The sequence below is a fragment of the Panthera tigris genome, chromosome D4 (assembly GCF_018350195.1).
Source record: "Panthera tigris isolate Pti1 chromosome D4, P.tigris_Pti1_mat1.1, whole genome shotgun sequence".
Lineage (NCBI taxonomy): Eukaryota > Metazoa > Chordata > Mammalia > Carnivora > Felidae > Panthera > Panthera tigris.
Window position 1 is genome coordinate 93,258,560 of NC_056672.1, and position 19,415 is coordinate 93,277,974.

Sequence of the window (19,415 nt, forward strand, 5' to 3'; positions counted from 1 at the left end):
GCATGCTAAGGATCTGCTGCTGCAGCCTGTGCTGTGACGGCATGAATTCATTTGCTCCCAGTAGTTAAGGGAAAAATTGACTACCCGTTTATGTAGTCTGTATTAGTTGTACCTTCATGAGTGTATTTGCACAGAAAAATGTTTGGAAAGTTATATGCAAATGTTACAGTATATGCTTTGTAGTTTTCACCTAACTCCCCCAATTCATTTCCTTTACTTAAATTAAAAATGTAAAATCGTGCAATAATGTAGGAATTTTCCTTTTGAAGATCAAATCCTGTTCAGGCAGGATCTGCCCTATGTGTCCCTGTGTGTCCCTTTCTTACTCGACAGTGTCCCCACAGTTTCTACGATGATTTGATACACATCCCTTCAGATTTCTCTCTTATGGAGTTTTATGCAGATGTATTCAAGCCCACCAAAACCGTGTAGTCAGTCTTTGTAGGTGTTGTGTTTTCTCTGTCTATAGAACTGCTTTTCTTCTTCTTTTGAAATACTTTCAAACTTAATGTAAGGAAAGTTGCAAGTATGATAAAAGAGATTTTTTTTCGTGAGCCATTTGAGATTAGGTTGCCCGCCAGATGCCCTACCACTCCGACAGCCGTAATCCAGCTATCCACATCAGATTGATATATCTCTTTTAAACAGTGTAGTTTATGACGTCATGCTTTCAACACTGGTATGGTAATCTCATTTTTAAATACATAAGTGTTATATGTTATATTCTGATTTTGTATTGTATACACATTACATCTCTCCTTGTAAAGGAGTCCTAAGAATTGCATTGACTTTGTTAAAGAATCCCTGATTGTATAGGTAGAGTTATCCTGGCACACCCCTCAATCTTTTTCCGCGTCTTTCTTTTTTATTGTGGTAAAATATGCTTAAACATAAGTCTTATTGTTTCAGCCATTTTTTAAAGTTTATTTATTTTTGAGGGAGAGAGAGCATGCGTGAGCAGTGGAGGGGCAGAGAGAGGGGGAGAGAGAGAATTCCAGTTCGGGGCTCAGACTCACTAACCTTGAGATCAGGACCTGAGCCGAAATCAAGAGCAGAAGCTTAACCGGCTGAGCTACCCAGGTGCCCCTCAGCCATTTTTAAGCCTACTTTTGGTGGCATAAGTATGTTTACGGTGTTGTGTGACCATCATCATTGCCTGTTTGTAAAACATTCTTGCCACCCCAAGCAGAAACTCTGTACCTATTAAGCAGTAACTCTCCTTTCCTTTTTTTGTCTCTATGAATTTGCCTGAAGTAGGTGTTTCATGTAAGTAGACTGATTTGTCATTTTGTGCCTGGCGCATCTCACTCTGCGTAATGTTCTCAAGGTTCATCTGCGCGATGGCCTGTGGCAGAGCCTCATTTCTTTTTCTGGCTGAGTAATCTTCCCTCGTATGCATAGACCACATTTTGTTTATTCATCTGCTGATGAACATGTGAGTTTTTTCCATCTTGTGACTGTTGTGAATAGTGCTGCTCTGAATGTTTGTGTACAAGCATCTGTTTGAGTGTCTCTTTTCAGTCTTTGGAGTGTACACCCAGGAGTAAATCGCTGAGTCATGTGGTAATTCTTTCTTTAACTTTCTGAGGAACCACCAAACCGTTTTCCACAGTAGCCACGTCATTTTGCATTTCCGCCAGCAACGCGTGAGGGTTTCAGCTTCTCCACATCCTTGCCAGCACTTGTTTTTGTTTTGGCTCATCTTTTTGACCATGGCTGTCCCAGTCAATGTGAAGTGGGTGCCATCTCCCAGCCTCGTCCCCTCCAGTCAGAGATCATGGCTCTGTGCCTCCTTGGCTCTGGTCGTTTTGTTCCCTTAGTCCTTCAATACAGGAGCTTTTAAAATGGTTCTTGTTTCCTGAAATAGAAATGAAGCACAGTTTACTAAAAATCCATGGGAAGTTGCTGATTCTGTTGAAGTGCAAAGTAGGCAGAACTGATGAGAAAGTTGACTGGACTGTGGAAGAATTTGGAAAAGGGATAAAATGGGAATTATAGGAAACAATCGGCCGATACTGGTCAAGATGCCAAAATATTGTCAGGGGAAGGTCTCCTTTATTGGCATTCATAAAGTATATTTATATGTGCCTTTGAGTGTTTCCTTTATTATTTATTTATTTATTTCTAATTTTTTATTTCAGAGAGCGTGTGTACTAGCAGGGTAGAGGGGCAGAGAGAGAGAATCTTAATCAGGCTCCACACTGTCCGCATGGATCATGACCTGAGCTGAAATCTAGAGTCAGATGGTTTTTTTCTAATCAATCTTTTTAGAAGGGAGTTCTTACAATAGTAAAAAGTAAGAAAACATTAAAAAATTTTTTTTTCTTAATGTTTTATTTATTTTTGAGAGAGCGCGAGTGGGGGAGAGGCAGAGAGAGCCGGGGACAGAGGATCCGAAGCAGGCTCCAGGCTCTGCACTGTGACAGCAGCGAGTCCAATGTAGAGTGCGAACCCACGAACCACAAGATCACGCATGACCTGAGCCAGAAAGTTGAACGCTCAACCAACCGAGCCACCCAGGCGCCCCAGAAGACATTTTTTTATGTGCGTGTTTTGTGTCTGGGGAAGAGTCATGAGCTTGTACGTTGACTTGATGTGTGGCCCTGCCGTGTGTATTGGCAGTGAGTGATGCTCTTGGACTCCAGTTAAGTGAGGTCTATGAGTACTTGGGGAGGGGCTGGCCTCAAAGCTGGTGACGAGGGAGTGGACATGTGTGGGCTGGACCATGGCCTCTTTCAAAAGAGGGTGTGGTATTGAAGACTCGTGGGGAGTCTTAAGAGAAGTGTGACATTAGAGAGCTGGGGGAGTGTGGCAGCCCCTCCCTGAGATGGTCCGAGTAGTGGGGCCAGACCCACCCTTTTGGGAACTGGTCCTTCATAGCTTTTGAGCATGGCAGTAATGGGATCTTTGGAAAAGGAAAATAGCTGCTGCTCTTCTAGGGCATGGATGGAGACAAGAGAGCAGTGAGTGTGGTGACTGGTCACTGGGGCAGATAGGGTGCACAGAATCCACTGGGGCTGGGGCCAGCTTGAGACACGCTTGCGTTTGAACAGTTGACTTTGGGGAATGAGTGACAAGTTTATGTCTGGCACATGGCAGATACTAGAAATATCTTTATGATGTATGTACTAAGTACATCGAGCAGTAAAAGTGGCCGGAATTTATTGTGTGTTGCCCACCGTTTTGAACGTTCTGCAGCTTCCTGAGCCCTCTGAGCTGGGTTTTGGATAGTTGTACCCATTTGGTCAAGAGGAAAGTAAGGCAGCAAGGTACCATGCCTGGTCAGCAGAGAGCTGAGCTTGAATCGTGTGAGGGTGTCAGGCCTGCTGTGGACTGTATGTTGAGCTCTGCAGGACACTCAGATGTCATCTGTAGTTTAGAACTAGTTTTTCTTTAGGATTTTATGAAGAATTTAAGTTTCTATCATGTGCAAAGTAGACGACTTACAATTCCATGATCATGGTCAAGATTTTGCCACATGGTTCCTATCTTGTTCGTTCCTTCTCTTCCTTTTCCTTTTTTTTTGTTGCTGTGGTATTTTGGAGCACACCATAGAGGCCGCGAAACTTCCACTTCTCAACTCAGAGGACGTACCTTTTAAAAACGCAGAAGGCATCCTTACGTAACCACAGTGTTGTTTTCACACCTAACAAAATTTGAAGTGATTGCTTGATGACATCTATTTTAAAATCACCCTCCGATTATGTCAAAATGTCATTTTATGGTTGGTTGGTTTAAATTAGGATCCTAACAGAATCCACACTTTGCATTTGGTTGTTATATTTGATATCTGCAACCATTACCCCTGCTAATATCTTTCATCTTTTGCGATGAGGAAGCTATGTCAGTGGTCTTGCAGAATGTCCCACATTGTGGATTTCTGTTACTGAGTTTGTTAGGACGACTGTATTTCTGAGCCACGTTGCCCATTTTGTTTTTTATATTGATAACCTAAGGGTATAACAAATGACATCATGTTGAGTGATTTCCCTTCGTGATGGTTTTATATTAGGAAAAACTTGGTTGAAACTGAGGAACTAAGAGCTAGATCTTTGGAGTGGAACTGAGTTACTCTGGCCTTGTAAGGTTACTCTCACTGTTGAGTCACCGTGGTGCATGTGGATGTAGCTGGTGGACAGGCCTGTGTTAGGCGCACAGCTGATTGCTGCATCCTGGTGGCCCTGTTGTCTCCACTCTGTGCCTTTCTGCCAGTGAGACATCCTCATTTCTTTCTTTTTTTTTTTTTTTTAATTTTTTGTGTGTGTGTCTTTATTTTGAGAGAGAGAGAGTGTGTGAGCCGGGGGAGGGTCAGAGAGAGGGGGAGACACAGAATCTGAAGCAGGCTGCAGGCTCTGAGCTGTCAGCACAGAGCCTGACGCGGTGCTCGAACCCACAGACCGCGAGATCATGACCTGAGCCGAAGTCTGACACTTAACCAACTGAGCCACCCAGGCGCCTCAAAGACATCCTCCTTTCTAATGGAGTCCATTTTCATTTTAATTTAGTCTGAGTTAAAGTAGGAGAGATGGAGTAGATGTTTTCCAATGTCAAAGATTGTGAGTCTTCCTGGTGTCATGTTGAGTTGTGTGCCCCATGAGCATCTAATGGCACTAGGTGTACCCAGACCCACCACTGGTTTTCTGCTTAGCCAGGTAGAGAACCCCCTGCACTGCTGTGTAGGGTGGGACCCGTCAGTGTGAGAACCAGGCAGAAGGTCCCCATGGGAAGCAAGTGTCACCTTTGCAGGTCTGGAAACTTGATTTTGTCAGTAAACCAAATTGTGATGATCATACTATCCAAATTCACAAGAGACTGACGTATAAAAGAAGAAATCAGCATATTTATGTGGTAAATATGTGTAGATATCTTCACCGTGTGGAAAGTCAGACTGAAAGTAAACATTGTGTGACCCCCATTCCCTGGTTTATGCCCTCAGAACAGACACCTGCTATAGCCCAGCACTTAGCCGGTTATAACTTGGGAGATTGTTCTGGGTGTGTGGCTGGCTTTTGTTTTTGTTTTCCTCCACAGACCGGAAAGGGTTCAGATAGCATGCTTTAACTCATGGAAGCTTAGGGGGCTGTGGAGCCACGGTTCAGAGTGGGAGAGGCCGTGCTTTCCCCACAGGTGTCCACGCACCTGTTTCATTTCTCAGCTTGCTGTGTCTTCTCTGGAAATCACGTTCTATGGGGGTCTGACCTCTGTTGTGGGTCCCAGGCCCAGGGCTGTGTTTGGTGTGGCCTGGAAGGGACACAAAGGACAAGGGCACTGTTTGAGTTGTCTGTTAATGCTTAGCTCACTACCCTGAAACATAGTGCCTAAAGACAACAGTGATCACTTGTTATCCTTCATGGGGCTGGCAGTTCAGACAGGGCAGTGTGTGTGGGGGGGTGATGGCTTTTTTCTGGTCCATGAGCCTGGGGCCTCAGCTGGAAGCCTCCGGCACTGGGGATGGCTTGCACTTCTGGTGGTGTGTGCTTCTTGTGTGGGCTGCTGGTTGGAACGCCCACAGGTGGCCACAGCTCTGGGGTCCTCAGGGCTTTTGTGACCTGGCCTCACGCACCATGGAGCTCACTTTAGCCACAGTCTCAGGTCTAGGCTGTCACAAAAGCCCATCTTATTAAAGGCGAAGGAGCACAGCCCACCTCTCATGGAGGAATGTCAGCATCACCTTGTTAGAGAGGTGTGTAGGGTCGTGTGCACATTGGTCTGGCCATCTTTGGAAAACTACAATAGCCAAGCCTAGCCTAGGTCAAGGGAGCAGCAAGCACGTAGCGCCTTTGGTTTTTTTCCTTTGCAGAGAAGCCAATTAAGGGTTAAATAGCAGATGGAAAGGGAGTCTGTTCTGATATTTCACAGTCCCTTAAATGTAATTTCTGGGGCTACTTTGGATAGTAATTGTATTTTCCAAAATTAGGAACTAACTCCTTTTGCTGCCAAAGGGAAAAAACAAAAAGACAAAAGAGGGAAAAGGAAATCTCTCAGATATTGAAAGGATTCATTCTTTTTCTCCCCACCCCTTTTGATAATTAGCTAGTGAAATTGGTATGTGGAAAATAGTTGAAAATTAGGGGGTGAGCAGATAGCACTCTACATCTCACAAGTTTCCTGGACAGAAGACGCATCCCATCTTTGGGAATCCATTTGGTGTTGACAGTGTTGCGCTGGCCCTGATGCAGTTCTCGAGGAGAGGACGCGGTCTCTGGGTCCAGATCTTGGGCAGAGTCCTAAAGGAGAGAGGAACAAATGGCAGGTCAGAATTAGCATTTCTCCTAAGGTGGCTAGAGCCATGACATCTCCACCCTTGGGGAGAGAAGGTCCTCTTTGCCCTGTGTGTCGGATGCTGCAGATTGCCTCCAGCGGCCGAGTGAGGAAAGCCTGTGAGCCGTGAGCAGTGTGCTCTTTGTTGGAGGAGAAGGGCTTTTCTTTCCATTGGCCTCCTAGCTGTGAAATGTGAAAGCGCGATCACCCCTGGAACCACAGAGTCCAGCAAGCATGCACTTACGTGTTTAGAGAGGATTTTCCCTTCCTTTTTCTTAGTATTTCACCATTGTTGGGTATCTTTACAGCTCCAGTAGATACTATGTGAAATCTGGCACACCCCGCAAAACACGAGGGTAAGGGTGCTTTGAGGCTGCATTGAGGAGATGGCAGTTTCGTGGGAGGACATGGACTCCCCCCCTCCTCCCCCTGTAGTGTGGGCACATCTTTACCAGGTTCCTCTGTGGGCTGCCATGTTGGTCACCTTCTCTCAAATTCTTTTTGGAATGGCTTTGACTCTTTTCAAACTTAAGGGGTGTGTGTGTGTGTGTGTGTGTGTGTGTGTGTATGTATGTGTGTGTGTGTATAGTAGTTAAAAGAGTAACCTTCTCAACATCTGTGCTTAAAATAGGAGTTCCGAATAATGTGGATACATGGGTCCAGGGTGGCTTGAGCCCTGAGAAGGGAGGGAGCTTATCTGTGAGATGGCTGTGGCCTTGGAAATGCTGGTGCTGCCAGGGCAGGGGGAGCAGCTTTCAGGCCCAAGATCAGACCAGAGCACTGGCTCCATGCACACACAGCAGGGTCTGAGATCTGTGTGGCAGGTTGGTTCGACGTTGGCTTCCGTATTTGTATGGCCGAGTCATGGAGCCGGCTGTCAGGAAATGTTTGTCCACATGTGCTGCTCCCTGTAGGTTTGGTCTGGCCTGGCCCGTGTGTGCTAGCCGTGGGGCTGGTCTGTTGTCCAGTGGACCCCCACTCCACTTCAGAGGTTAGAGTATTTGGAAGCAGTTTTAAATTTCTGATGCCTTTAAGGGTTTCACCCTTGCTGTCATAAAGAAGGATACTTTTTGTGGTTAGATCCTTATTGTTGAGACTAGAGTTTTCCCATTGGATCACTGGGGGAGTTGGAATGAATGTGGGGGAAGATCTTCTTTCCACAGGAGTCCGCATGGCTGCATCTTTGTGGAGAAAGCCACGTTACGATTGGGCTTCACTAATTTAGGTCACCTGAGAGAACAGAGCTCTCTGGAAAAGTGAGCCAAAGGGCCCTGAGATAGATGATTCTCTTTTTTCCCTCTTAAGTTTTCCTTTCAGACTACTCTGCGCTCCCAGCCCCCGTTTGTTGTGGTTCCGCCCGAGTAGAGGCCGGCCAAGCTTCCACCATCCGGGGTTGGCTGCACCGCTGGCAGTGTGGAGACTCGGTGGGGCTGGTCCAGAGCTATCATTACCGTGGTTCCTGGCTGTCCTCGTGATGTGGACACCATTGGTCTGATCTGTTGAGAGGTAACTGGCTACCGATGAGGTGGGCTGAGCCTGGGCTGGCGCTGGGGGTCCTTGGCCGGCCCTTCCGGGGTTCACAGGCTGCCATGGAGCAGTGGAGGCTTTCCTTCTCATGAGCCAAAGGCCCGTCCGGATTTAGAGCTGACACAGTGTCGTGGTTCTTTCTGCCGATATCTTTACAGTTTAAATGGATGAAACTATTTAAATACTTACAGATTATCCAGAATTTGGTCCAGCCCTTATTTGTCTTTGAATTTTAGGAACTTTCGAAGGGGTGATGTCAGAGTTTCTGTGATCTTTCTCCAACAGCCATTGTTTATTTTACAAAAAGAAAACAAAATCAGCAGTGTGGTAGAAACCCGGCGGGGCAGGTACCTGGGAGGTTGAGCCTTTCCAAACCCTGGGAAACTGGGTTTGTTACCTCACCTACAGGGTATGCTGCCTGGCCTTGGGCACGTTCCTAACCTTGTGCCCGAGGCTCTTCACCCGTGGGGGCAGGCACTTCGCCTTGCAGGTGAACCCGCACAGGTGCTGATGAGGGGGCTCACTGTAAATAAAACAGGAGCTGACAGTAAATAAAACACAAGTGATGGGTCGTACTCTTGCATGGAAAAGTAACGAAGGTTCTACACAAAATCTTAACCGTCTTAATTTATACTGTATGCGTAGCAGAAACTGTCTTCTTAAAAACTATCTGAAATCAAATGTAGTAAAGTTGAAGTTAACTGTATTATGATGAATTATGTTTGATGCAGCCATTTCACGTCCATTGACAATGGAGAAACACCTTCTGTGGATGAAAGCAGTGCTGACTGAGGGGCAGAGTGGGGAGACCCCGGTCTGCCCTGAGAGGAAAATGCATTTAATTTAAAGTGTCACGAGGGGGTTGCCTTTATTTTATTTACATACTGTGTTATTTAAGTTGTAAGTGATTATTATATGCTTATTTTATGGTTATATCACATAAAGTGACGGTACGGTACAGACTCGTAAGAGATATTTTTCTTTTCTTTCCTTTTTTTCTAAGGTTTATTTTTGAGGGAGAGAGGGAGAGAGCATGAGCAGGGGAGGGAGGTGTCAGGGGGAGAGGGAGACAGAGGATCCGAAGCAGGCTCTGTGCTATTAGCTCAGAGCCTGACACGGGCCTTGAACTCAGGAACTACAAGATTGTGGCCTGAGCCCAAGTCAGATGCTGAACTGACTGAGCCACCCAGGCACCCCAAGATTTTTTCTTTTGATCATGAAGAAAAACCTAGCTGAAACCTAGATTATGTCCACACACATTCTGATGTGGGGTAAAAATGGCAGCACTGCCTTCTTTCTGTCTTGTACTACATTTAAAAATGAAAAGAAGGGGGCGCCTGGGTGGCTTACTCCAGTTAAGTGTCCACCTCCTGATTTTGGCTCAGGTCATGATCTCGTGGTTCATGAGATAGAGCCCTGAGTCGGGCTCTGCACTGAGCGTGGAGCCTGCTTAGGATTCTCTCTCTCTCTCTCTCTCTCTCTCTCTCTCTCTCTCACTCTCACTCTCACTCTCTCTCTCTTTCTCTCTGCCCTCGCCTGCTTGTGCTTTCTCTCTCTCAAAATAAATAAATAAACAAACAAACAAACATTAAAAAAATACAGTAGATACTACTGTTGTGGTCTTTACATCTGGGCATCTTCCTCCTGTGCCCTCTTTTCTTGTTAACTTTAAATTTTTTTAATGGTTTTATTTATTTTTGAGAGAGAGAGAGACAGAGCACAAGTGGGGGAGGGGTAGAGAGAGACACAGAACCCAAAGCAGGCTGCAGGCTCGGAACTGTCAGCACAGAGCCTGATGTGGGGCTCGAACTCGTGAACCACGAGATCAGAACCTGCGCCAAAGTGGGACACTTAACTGACTGAGCCACCCAGGTACCTCTCTTGTTACCCTTAAAAACAAACAACTGAGTGTTTTTCTTCAGAAATACTCTGTAGTCTTGTGTAGTTAGAATTGGTTGGTTGCCTGACTGTACTGAGGTTGCTTCTGGTTTTTGTGCAGTAGAGGCGTCTTGGCTGCATAAAATGTGCCGTGCAGGGTTTAAGGTAGGTGTGAGTGGGTGGTGAGGTCACAGCCGTTCCCCTGTGCAGATCATACTGGGACCATCCTGTGTCTGTAAGGCTGGCAGAGTCTAGACTGAGGCACAGGGGAGGCAGGCCAGAGGCGGGGGTAGGGTGGGGGCCTTGCAGCTCTGGGCATCTGATAGAGTGCTGGAGTGGGATTAAATTAGGGTATCTGAAGGCCCTGGAGTAAGATTTTATAATGCCTTTGGGTTTTTTCCTCTGTGTTTTATTTTCTTCTGTGTTCTTTTGTCTTATGGAGAAATTGTTTCATTAATACTTCTTTTTCTGGGGCACCTGGGTGGCTCAGTCTTTAAGCATCTGGTTTTGGCTCAGGTCGTGATCTCATGGCTTGTGAGTTTGAGTCCCACGTTGGGTGAACTGGGTGAACACGAGCCCCACTTTGGGTGAGCCCCCCTCTCTCCCCCACCCCTTCTCTCTGCCCCTCGCTCACTTGTGCCGTCTCTCTCTCTCTCTCTCTCTCTCTCTCTCTCTCTCTCTCTCTCTTTCTCTAAAAAAAAAAATTGTTTTTCTTCTTAGGAATATGATTTCACAGGGCAGAGAATATTGCCTTTTAAAAATGTCAACACTGGGGCGCCTGGGTGGCTCAGTCGGTTAAGCATCTGATTCTCGGTTTTGGCTCAGGTCATGATATCACACTTTCGTGAGTTTGAGCCCCACGTTGGGCTCTGTTGTGGCAGTGCAGAGCCTGCTTCGGTTTCTCTCTCTCTCCCTCTCTCTGTCTGCCCCTCCCCTGCTCACGCTGTCTCTCTCAAAATAAATAAACTTAGGGGCGTCTGGGTGGCTCAGTCGGTTAAACGTCCGACTTCAGCTCAGGTCACGATCTTGCGGTCCACGAGTTCGAGCCCCGCGTCGGGCTCTGGGCTGATGGCTCAGAGCCTGGAGCCTGTTTCAGATTCTGTGTCTCCCTCTCTCTGCCCCTCCCCCGTTCATGCTGTGTCTCTCTCTGACTCAAAAATAAAAAAACGTTAAAAAAAAACTTAAAAAAAAAAAATAAACTTAAAAAAGTTAAAAAAAAATTAAAATGTCAACATTGCAGGGTGCCTGGATGGTTCAGTTGGTTAAGTGTCCGACTTCAGCTCAGGTCATGATCTCCCAGTTGGTAGGTTCAAGCCCTTCATCAGGCTCTGTGCTGACAGCTCAAAACCCAGAGCCTGCTTGGATTCTGTGTCTCCCTCTCTCTCTGCCCCTCCCCGGCTTGCACTTTGTCTCTCTTTCTCAAAAATAAGTAAACGTTAAAAAAAATAAAAAACAATTTTTTTTTTAATGTCAACATTGCCACTTCAGAATTATTGAAACTTAGCGCCCTTTTGTCTTTTGCTGACTTTTATAGACTCCGTTCATGGTTGCCAAATTCAGCAAATAAAAAACACAGGATGCCCAGTTACATATGAAGTTCAGGTAAACGTGCTTACACTAAACAAATTGATGTGTCATATCCCTGAACTCTAAATGTAATGGACACCTGTAGCTGGAAGTGCACTTGACCTTGTAACTCCAGCACGGGTCAGGTTCTGCGTCACCCCGGGACACATTTTTCTCCTAGATTTTTGTTTATATCGTAATCTACCAACTTGTATTTAAGGGCAAAAACTTCACAGACTGGACAATTTTCCTTCTTTTTTTTCTCCATCCACAGCAGTGCTTCAGTGCATCAGATGGACATTCAAAGGGCAGAATGTCATTTTCTAGAAGTTCAGCTCTAACTCTAGCACATGAAGTGCATGCAGAGTGGACCCCATTATTCTGGTGTGCCTTTCCCAAAACGTTTGCTCCATTGCTGTGGTTTATAGTCCGTTCTGATCGCATACTGGACAGACTTTGTGCGGTGCTTCCCCCTCCCGCAGGGGCGCTTCAGTCTGTGGGCCGTTACGGTGCTGCTCTAACTCGGAATTTGTCCTAGGCCGTGAAGTTGGATGGGAGTCTGGGTCAGCGGGTGAGGGGGCTGTTAGTGCCCGCTTTTTGGGCCCGCTTCTTAGCTCCTGTTTCACCGCAGGTCCCCAGGCAGCCTCGTTGAGGCGAAGGGTGAGGAAGAGAAGAACGTGCAGGGTGGGAGTCCGCCCTCTGGGCCGCAGCCGCTGCCTCCTCCCCCCCTCCCCCCTTCTCCTCCTCCCCTCCTTCTCCCCCTCCTATTCCTCCTCCCCCCTTCTCCTCCTCCCCCCTTCTCCTCCTCCCCCCTTCTCCTCCTCCCCCTCCTCCTCCTTCCCCTCCTCCTCCTTCCCTCTTCCTCCTCCTCCTCCTCCTCCTCCTCCTCCTCCTCCTCCTCCTCCTCCACACTCCCCTTTGCTTCCTCCTCTGCCCTGTGCCACTGTCAGTGGTCACTCAGAGTAATGAGCAGGGAGGATGCTTGGGTTCTAAAAGTAAGAGCTGCAGACAAGGCAGAGATGTTGGGGTCTTATTTTGGGCTCTGAGGCTTGTCTGGGGCCTGGAGTGATGGTTAGTGCTCATCAGAAGAGTTCCTGAATGCATCCGAATAGATGCAGAGCAGAATAGTGGATACTTCTGGTATTGTTTGAAAGTGTGTTAGGTAATATTCTTAAAACAGAGTTTTTTGGGGGAAGAAGTCATGAATCTTAATTTCATGGCTGGGACATGTGGCTGACAGTGGGGACAGGACACAGGTGGTTTGTAGGTATATTCGTGAGTGATCCGGGGAGGCCTGTCCTGCCATGCCTGGCCCTGGGCGCGCCGGGGGGTTTGGAGGCATTTTCAGCAGGCCTGTGATGTGGGGGAGCTTGGTGTCCTTGATGTATGGCTTGGCCTCAAGGCCAGTCAACAACCCTAAAAGCTGTTTAGGACCCCAGAGGGCTCTTGTTTATGTGAGTTCTATCTACTGGTATTGACCAAAACATAAATGAAAACTGAAGCTTTACAAAAACCCATATTTACTTAAAAATAACAAAAGTAAACCTGTAACCTGTTGTTTACATGTTAAAGTGAATAATTTCTGTGAAAAATAACTATTTTCTAAAACAAAACCACAGAAGTGTGGCATTGCTTTACAGGTTGTTGTATCTCTTTCTTGTCTGGCTTCTGACTGCAGGGATGTGCTGTTTGGTTGCAGTATGTGAGGAAGATCCAGCCTCGTGTAGACACGTGAGCCTTTTAGATAATTCCGGATGTGTTGCTGGCTGTAGTGTGCCAGAACCTGATGGGGCAAAGCAGAATGTCGATGGCCTTCCTTCCCTGTGAGGTTTAAACCCATGGTTGGCCTTGCATCTCAGTGCACCTTCCTGTCATGTGTGGTTTTAAAGATTAGGTACTGCTTGGGGCACCGGGTGGCTTAGTTGGTTAAGCATCTGACTTCGGCTCAGGTCATGACCTCACAGCTTGTGAGTTTGAGCCCTGGGTCGGGCTCTGTGCTGTTGACAGCTCAGAGCCTGGAGCCTGCTTCGGATTCTGTGTGTTGCTCTCTCTCTGTCCCTCCCCCGCTCGCATTCTGTCTCTCTCAAAAATAAATAAGCATTAAAAAAAATTTAAAAAAATAAAGATTAGGTACTGCTCATTTGGGAAACACTGGCTCACTAAATTATGGGGATCTTCCAAATGTTGGCACATTTCGTCATCCGAGATCAGAAAATTGTATTTTCTTATTAACGTCTCTTCTGTCATCAAAAGTCTTTAAGTGTCCAGCAGCTGTGAAGCTCATGGGGCAGATAGATACACATTTACCCAAATTCTAATTTCCAGTCAGAAGCTAGAATTTTAACATTGGCAACACATACTGTTGGTTTTTCTTTGAGGTCGTGGGCTCACTGTGTTTATTTTGAGAACATGTTTGGCCTGCATCCACACGTGCGTAGCCATGGATCTTGCCAGTTCTTCCAAATGCAGACACCCAGTGAGTGACACTCAGCCCGGCGCCTGCCCCGGGCCTCTCCCGAGCGGCCAGCAGACTGGATTGCTGCTTGCTTACCTCTTGTCTGCTGCCTTCATGAGAAGGCCCGTGGGGAGACTGCTGATTGCACCGCCTCAACAAGGGCATGCCCAGGTGAGGTTGGCTTTTCCGCCCTGAGTGCATAGCGTTGAAGAATTCAGTCACTTAGGAGTTTACTTTGGTCAGAAAAAGACAGATATTATATGTGTTCACTCATATGTGGAATTTGAGAAACCTAACAGAAGACTGTAGGGGAAGGGAAGGAAAAATAAGTTACAAACAGAGGGAGGCAAACCATAGGAGACTCTTAAATACAGAAAACAAACTCAGGGGTGATGAGGGTGGGGCAGGGAAAATGGGAGATGGGCATTAAAGGGGGCACTTGTTTGGATGAGCACCGTGTGTTGTATGTGAGGGATGAACCACGGGAATCTACTCCTAAAGCCAAGAGTACACCGTATACACTATATGTTAGCTAACTTGACAATAAATTATTAATAAATCAATCAATAAATAAAAATTAAAAAAATAAAAAGTTTAATTTGGTGCTGCCATTTTGGCTCCTAAGGTACCCAAGTAAGCACAGTGAAACAGGCAGGTAGGCTCCTAGTATTACATGAAGCTAGCTAGCTTTGACCTCTTGGACCCCTGGAAGGGTCTTGGGACCCCAGAGAACTCCTATTTGAGAGTGGGTTGTGGGGATAGGCTAGAGGTGGGTGGTTGGGGTGTAGCTGTGATGGGCTGGGAGTGGGGGCAAGGCCTGAGCATCTGGGCCTGACCCTGGATGGGCTGTAGGAGGTCAGGGGGCTGGGATTAGATGGGGTTAGGTGGCCCCCTGCCTACTTTCTGAGATGCCTGGCCAAGACCTGACCCTGGGAGGGATATCAGGTGCTGCTGGTGAGCTTAGAGGGGGGCAGGAGAGGGTTTTCCTGGGTCCACATACAGAGGTCAAGGGCTCTGTTAGGGAGTCCAGGAGCCCTTCCTCGGGCTCTGCCCGGGCTTCTTATTTCCCCAGACTCTCTAAACCCAGATTCTTGGTAAACTCTCCTACTTTTTTTTTTTTTTTTTTTTTTTTTTTTTGAGAGATTGAGAGAGAAAGACAGCTCGAGAGCGGGGGAGGGACCGAGGGAGAGAGAGTGGATCTCAAGCAGGCTCCACGCCCAGTGCACAACCCAACTTGGAGCTCGATCCCGCAACCATGAGATCATGACCTGAGCTGAAATCAGGAGTCGGACGCTCAACCGACTGAGCCACCCAGGCACCTCACACTCCTACTTTTAAATGTTGATAGTTGATTAAAGATGGAGACATGTGCCAGTCAGCCCTGTGAAGCTGTCTCACTGGTGGCTCCTCGGTGATGTCAGGTCTGTGTCCGCCCAGCAACCGGGGCGTGTTGTGCCGGCCCCAGCGTAGCCACAAAAGGCTTAGCCCACAGAGAGACTTCTACTCAGCTGGTAGGAAATCTCGGGGCCAGAGATATGAGGGTGGACAACAGTGTGATGCAGCACCTCATGCTCTAGGAGTCTGAGAGTCTGGAACTTTCCTTGCCCTCACCTGGAATTGGTTCTCTCTCTTCCAGGAGCCTCAGTCCTCTCGGTGGGAAGTGGTAGAGAGGAACCAAGATTCTGTGCGTGGTGTGCTTGTTGCTGCCGAGGTGTCCTTGCTTCGGGGCCGTGCGGTGCAGTGTCCAGAGCGTCAGCTGTGCGTGCAACTGTCAGCTGCTTTCCTCCCCGCCGCCCCGTGCTCTAGAGCCAGCATCCTTATCCTCCTCCTGTGAGACTCCGGCCGTTCTCACAGCCCCCACCCCAACGCGGACCGCAGGCAGGCTTGAAGTTCTGTTTGGTTCTGCTTTTGCCAGTACAGGAGTTTGTCACTGGTTTGGGCTCCGTGTTCCGTCCTCACCCCTCTCCTGGTTTGGTGTTGATTTTGTGGATTGCCGGCTCTTGTGAGAAGGTGATGACAGCCATGTTCCCTCTTGTTAGCATACATAGGTTCGGTCCACAGAGAGCATCTGAATTTGGGAGATTTTTGTTCTTCCTGCTTCAGTTGTGGGCTGAGCTCATCATTGGGCTCAGTCCCTGGGCTTTTGGACTTTGAGACGTTCACACTGGCCGTGCCCTGCTCTGCCCTCACCCGTCAGGGGTTAGAGTGGCTACCACTCAGCCTCCTTTATTCATGCGGCAGACACTGGCTGTGGGCCTCTAGGTTGTGCCAGAGAATCTACACAGGTGTGTAGCTGTGTGGAAAGCAGACATGGAAGTGGGCCCAGCGGCCTTTCTTACTCAGTCCTCTTAGAAAGGCCCCAGTAGTTCTGTGGCCACATGCTCATCGGCTCCTTCTGCACGCCGGGCATTGCCGACACTTCGGGGATATGTCAGAGAACAGGACAGGCCCCTCCTGTGGAGCCAGAGTTTGCATGCTGGTGGGGCAGACAGGCTGGGTGGTATGTTTGATGGTGGTGAGTGCCAGGGGGCCGGCGAGGCAGGGTCTAGGAGAGGCCTTCTGATAAGGGGGAGATTGGCCTATTGAGAGGCCGCAGGGTCCGGGGACAGGAAGCTGGGGTCAGAGTGTGGAAGGAGGATCAGAGGCTGGGCCCTGCGGCTTTGCTGCCCATGATGAACACCTAGGAAGACCCTGGGCTTTGAGGAGGGACACATCCAGCTTTGATCCCTCCCTGCAAGGACATATTCCCCACCTTCTGGGAGAAAGTCTCTGAGTTCCTGGATTTTAACTTGGTGCCTGGCACCGAATTCTGGCTTCCTGTGGCAGGAGTGTTTAAGAGGGATTACAGAACGGGGTCCACTACTTAGACTCTGAAAACCACCAGTGGGGCCACGTGTGGTGCTCCAGGGGAAGGTGGGAGGGCAGTAGGGGGAGCTGAGCCATGCTCACGCCCCCTCTCATCCTGTCCACCCGGGGAGATGAAATCAGCTCTGTTTAGGAACTGCTGGGGGGAACATTCTGGAAACACTGAAGAAGAAGGGACGTCACAGGGCGGGAGGCTGCTGTGCACACTTGAGGTGGGTTGGTGGTCCAGGGCGACAGGGTGGGGCGCTGCCACTGCTCTTAGGAGCCGTGCTTGGCATTCAGGGAAATCAGGGACCTCAAGGTTCTGTAGGAATGTTCTGAGAATGTTTTGTGGTGCCTTTTGGAGAATGTGTTACGGAAGTTAGACACGTGTTTTGGGGGTTTTGCCCTTAGCTTCTGAAAGTTGTAAGTAGGGGGCCTGGAGGGGGCCTGCGTCTGCCCCTTCTGCTTCTCCATGGACTCGTGGTGGCAGCGGCTGCTGCACCTGCAGGGACCCCATCAGGAGTGTTTTGTGTGTGCTTCTCCAGCCAGACTCTAACTCTCCCTAAGGCAAGAATTTTTAAAAAACAATTCCAAGAGACGTTGTGTAATTCATGCCTCCGCATAGTAGAGCAAATATTTAATGATTGACGTTTTTATTGAATTTTCTTGATTTATCCATTTCTGTAGTTTTTTGTAGGTTTTTGTTCATTTGAAATACTTAGTTGAATTGTTATCAGCAGCAGAATGCACTTTGATACAATTTATAGCATTCCAGTAACAGTCAAAACTTTTGAGATTTCTAATTATGTAAGTGATGCGTGAACACATTCTTATTATTAAGAGACTGTCTCCTAAAATGCAGATAAAGTAGAAGTTTCCTTGGGCTGCTTTCAGAGTGTCATTCTCCCTCCTGGAGGTGACTGGTATCTGCTGGTTTGAATATGTCCTAACTGTGCAGTCACCTGACAGTGAGTTTCTGTCAGGATCCAGATACCACGTCCATCTAGAGAAGTCGTGTTGGCGAATTGCTTAGTCTGCCTGTGGGTGAATCCAGGCTGATGGCTGTTTCTTCTTTAGCAGGCAGTTCCGGCGAAGGGGGAGACGAAGCAGGATTGCTGCATGAAAACAGAGCTGCTGAGGGAAGGTAAGGGCGCAGTTTGCCGCTTCGGGAGAAGTGGCCAGAAGACCCATCGCTCTGGTGTCTCCTCACCTGTCCCCGGCTCCCAACTTCTTTGCTTTTACTTGGGTTACTGCGTGGCTTCCCGTGTCCCATCCCCAGGTGGACACAAATGCACACACCTAGATCTGCTAGAGAAGGGAGCCTTTACCCAAGAGTGAAAAGCAAACACCTGGTAGATGCTTATCTTCAAGTGCACCCAGGAAGTCGAAAGTGAGAAGGGTCGTGGTGAGGTTTATGGCAGCTTTATTTCTGGCGCTCAAAGCGGAAGTGCCCAGGTGCGCATCACCTGGTTATGGCCTGTGGCGTGCACACGGCGGGCGGTGCTCAGCACCTCAGAAGAAGGGGCAGCTTTGTTCTCACGGCAGCACAGACGATACTCAGTGTGTTTTGCTAAGTGAAGGAAGCCGAACCCACAGGCCACGTACTCTGTGACTCCATTTGTGTGACATTCTGGGCAAGGTAAAACTAGAGGCTTGGAACACAGCAGGGTTGCCAGGAGGTGCAGGGAGGCTGAAGAAGGGGCGTTTGCAGAGCAGAAGCCCTGTGAGGAGCCACGGTGGGAGGCACTCTGCTCTGTTGGTTAGGGCTACGGAATAGACTCTGACAAGTGAGTCCTGCTGTGTCACACATGAGCCACGCGAGGGCTGCCGAGAAGTTCACTTTGCAGAGCCGCGTGCTGGCCGGACACTATGAGGCTGATGGCTCGGGAGCGATGCAGACACGGGATTTCGTTTGGCTGTCTGTCAGGGGAGATGGGCGAGCCGCCCTGGACTGCCTGCCACATGGGCACTGGGGCTGAGCAACGTATCACGGCATCATCCCAGCAGCCTCGGAAGGTTAGCGCGGGAGGAACCTGCCCACGATCGTCACTGTCCCTCCTCACTGAAGCTGGTGGCTGCCGCGGGCACTCCTGGTGTTCTGGCCGCATGCCAGCCGGTGCTGTGTGGTTCTGTCTCTCCTCAGAGGAGGGGGAGCTGAGGCGGGGCGCACTGCTGGGCCAAGGTCACCCAGGCCGCCAGACTGGCGGCTTATCCCCTCCCCCGAGAACGTAGAGACGATGGTGTGCGGAGGCGCCGGCAGTGGCTGGTGAGACTGCTGTTGTGTGCACGGCAGGAGAGATGAGTGGAGAGCAGGGGCCCGTCTTCCGGGCCCCGCGGGTTGGCCCGCAGCGTCCCATCACTGACCTGTGTGTCTTGGTGGGTGTGCCTCTGAGTGCCCCCGATGCCTTGCAGGCCATCCCGGCGGTGGTGGGATGGCCTGCCGAGTACCACCTTGCCGCCGACGCTGGTGGCTGCCCTTCCGTGCCCTTCCTGAGCTGCAGCGTGGCCACCCAGCATGCATTGCTGCAGCCCCTGTCTGCTTCTCAGGCAGTCCAGGAGCTGCTGTGACACCTTTTCACATCCACATAGTCGCCTCACGTGAGCACTGTGCACACAGCCAAGGGCCACCGTGGGTGAGCGTGGAATGCGGGTGCTCCGGCGGCCAGGCCACAGGGCAGGCTGTCTTTCTCTGCATGACGTGCTGCACTGACACACCTTTGTAACAGAGCTGCTTCCGATTCCAGTAGAGTTCTAGGGGCTCCTGGGAGCAAGGTGGGTTGCGAAGCTGAGCAGTGTCTGCTTCGCTTCCTCTGACCATTTCCAAGCCTCACTTCCTCCCCAGTGGGAACCCTGCTCTCTGGGGGGCCCCCAGTTCAGGTCT

The 19,415-nt window shown here is 48.9% G+C and overlaps 1 protein-coding gene and 1 long non-coding RNA gene across 15 annotated transcripts in view; one reads left to right on the top strand and one right to left on the bottom strand.

Moving 5' to 3' along the window:
• The window catches only part of EHMT1 (euchromatic histone lysine methyltransferase 1), a 151,700-nt gene that overhangs the window by 47,991 nt on the left and 84,294 nt on the right, over positions 1–19,415 (top strand). For 7 of the 11 annotated variants that reach the window (XM_042964405.1, XM_042964409.1, XM_042964408.1 and 4 more), the window contains one exon: positions 17,612–17,678. The exons of 1 other annotated variant lie outside the window; for it this stretch is intronic. In XM_042964405.1, coding sequence (XP_042820339.1) covers positions 17,612–17,678 — 67 coding nt within the window. Of the gene's footprint in view, positions 1–12,945; positions 12,964–15,528; positions 15,698–17,611; positions 17,679–19,415 lie in introns of those variants that run through there. 3 more of the 11 variants (XM_042964404.1, XM_015542407.2, XM_042964407.1) reach the window with 3 other exon arrangements.
• LOC102948483 lies at positions 1,025–15,571 on the bottom strand. 4 transcript variants are annotated; one of them, XR_006210527.1, is made up of 5 exons: positions 15,299–15,571; positions 6,102–6,227; positions 5,140–5,241; positions 3,448–3,594; positions 1,025–1,858 (listed from the first exon to the last, which is right to left on the bottom strand). It is a non-coding gene; the product is annotated as an uncharacterized LOC102948483 (long non-coding RNA). The 4 variants fall into 4 exon arrangements; XR_006210528.1 differs by having other exon boundaries at positions 3,448–3,646; XR_006210530.1 differs by having other exon boundaries at positions 6,095–6,227.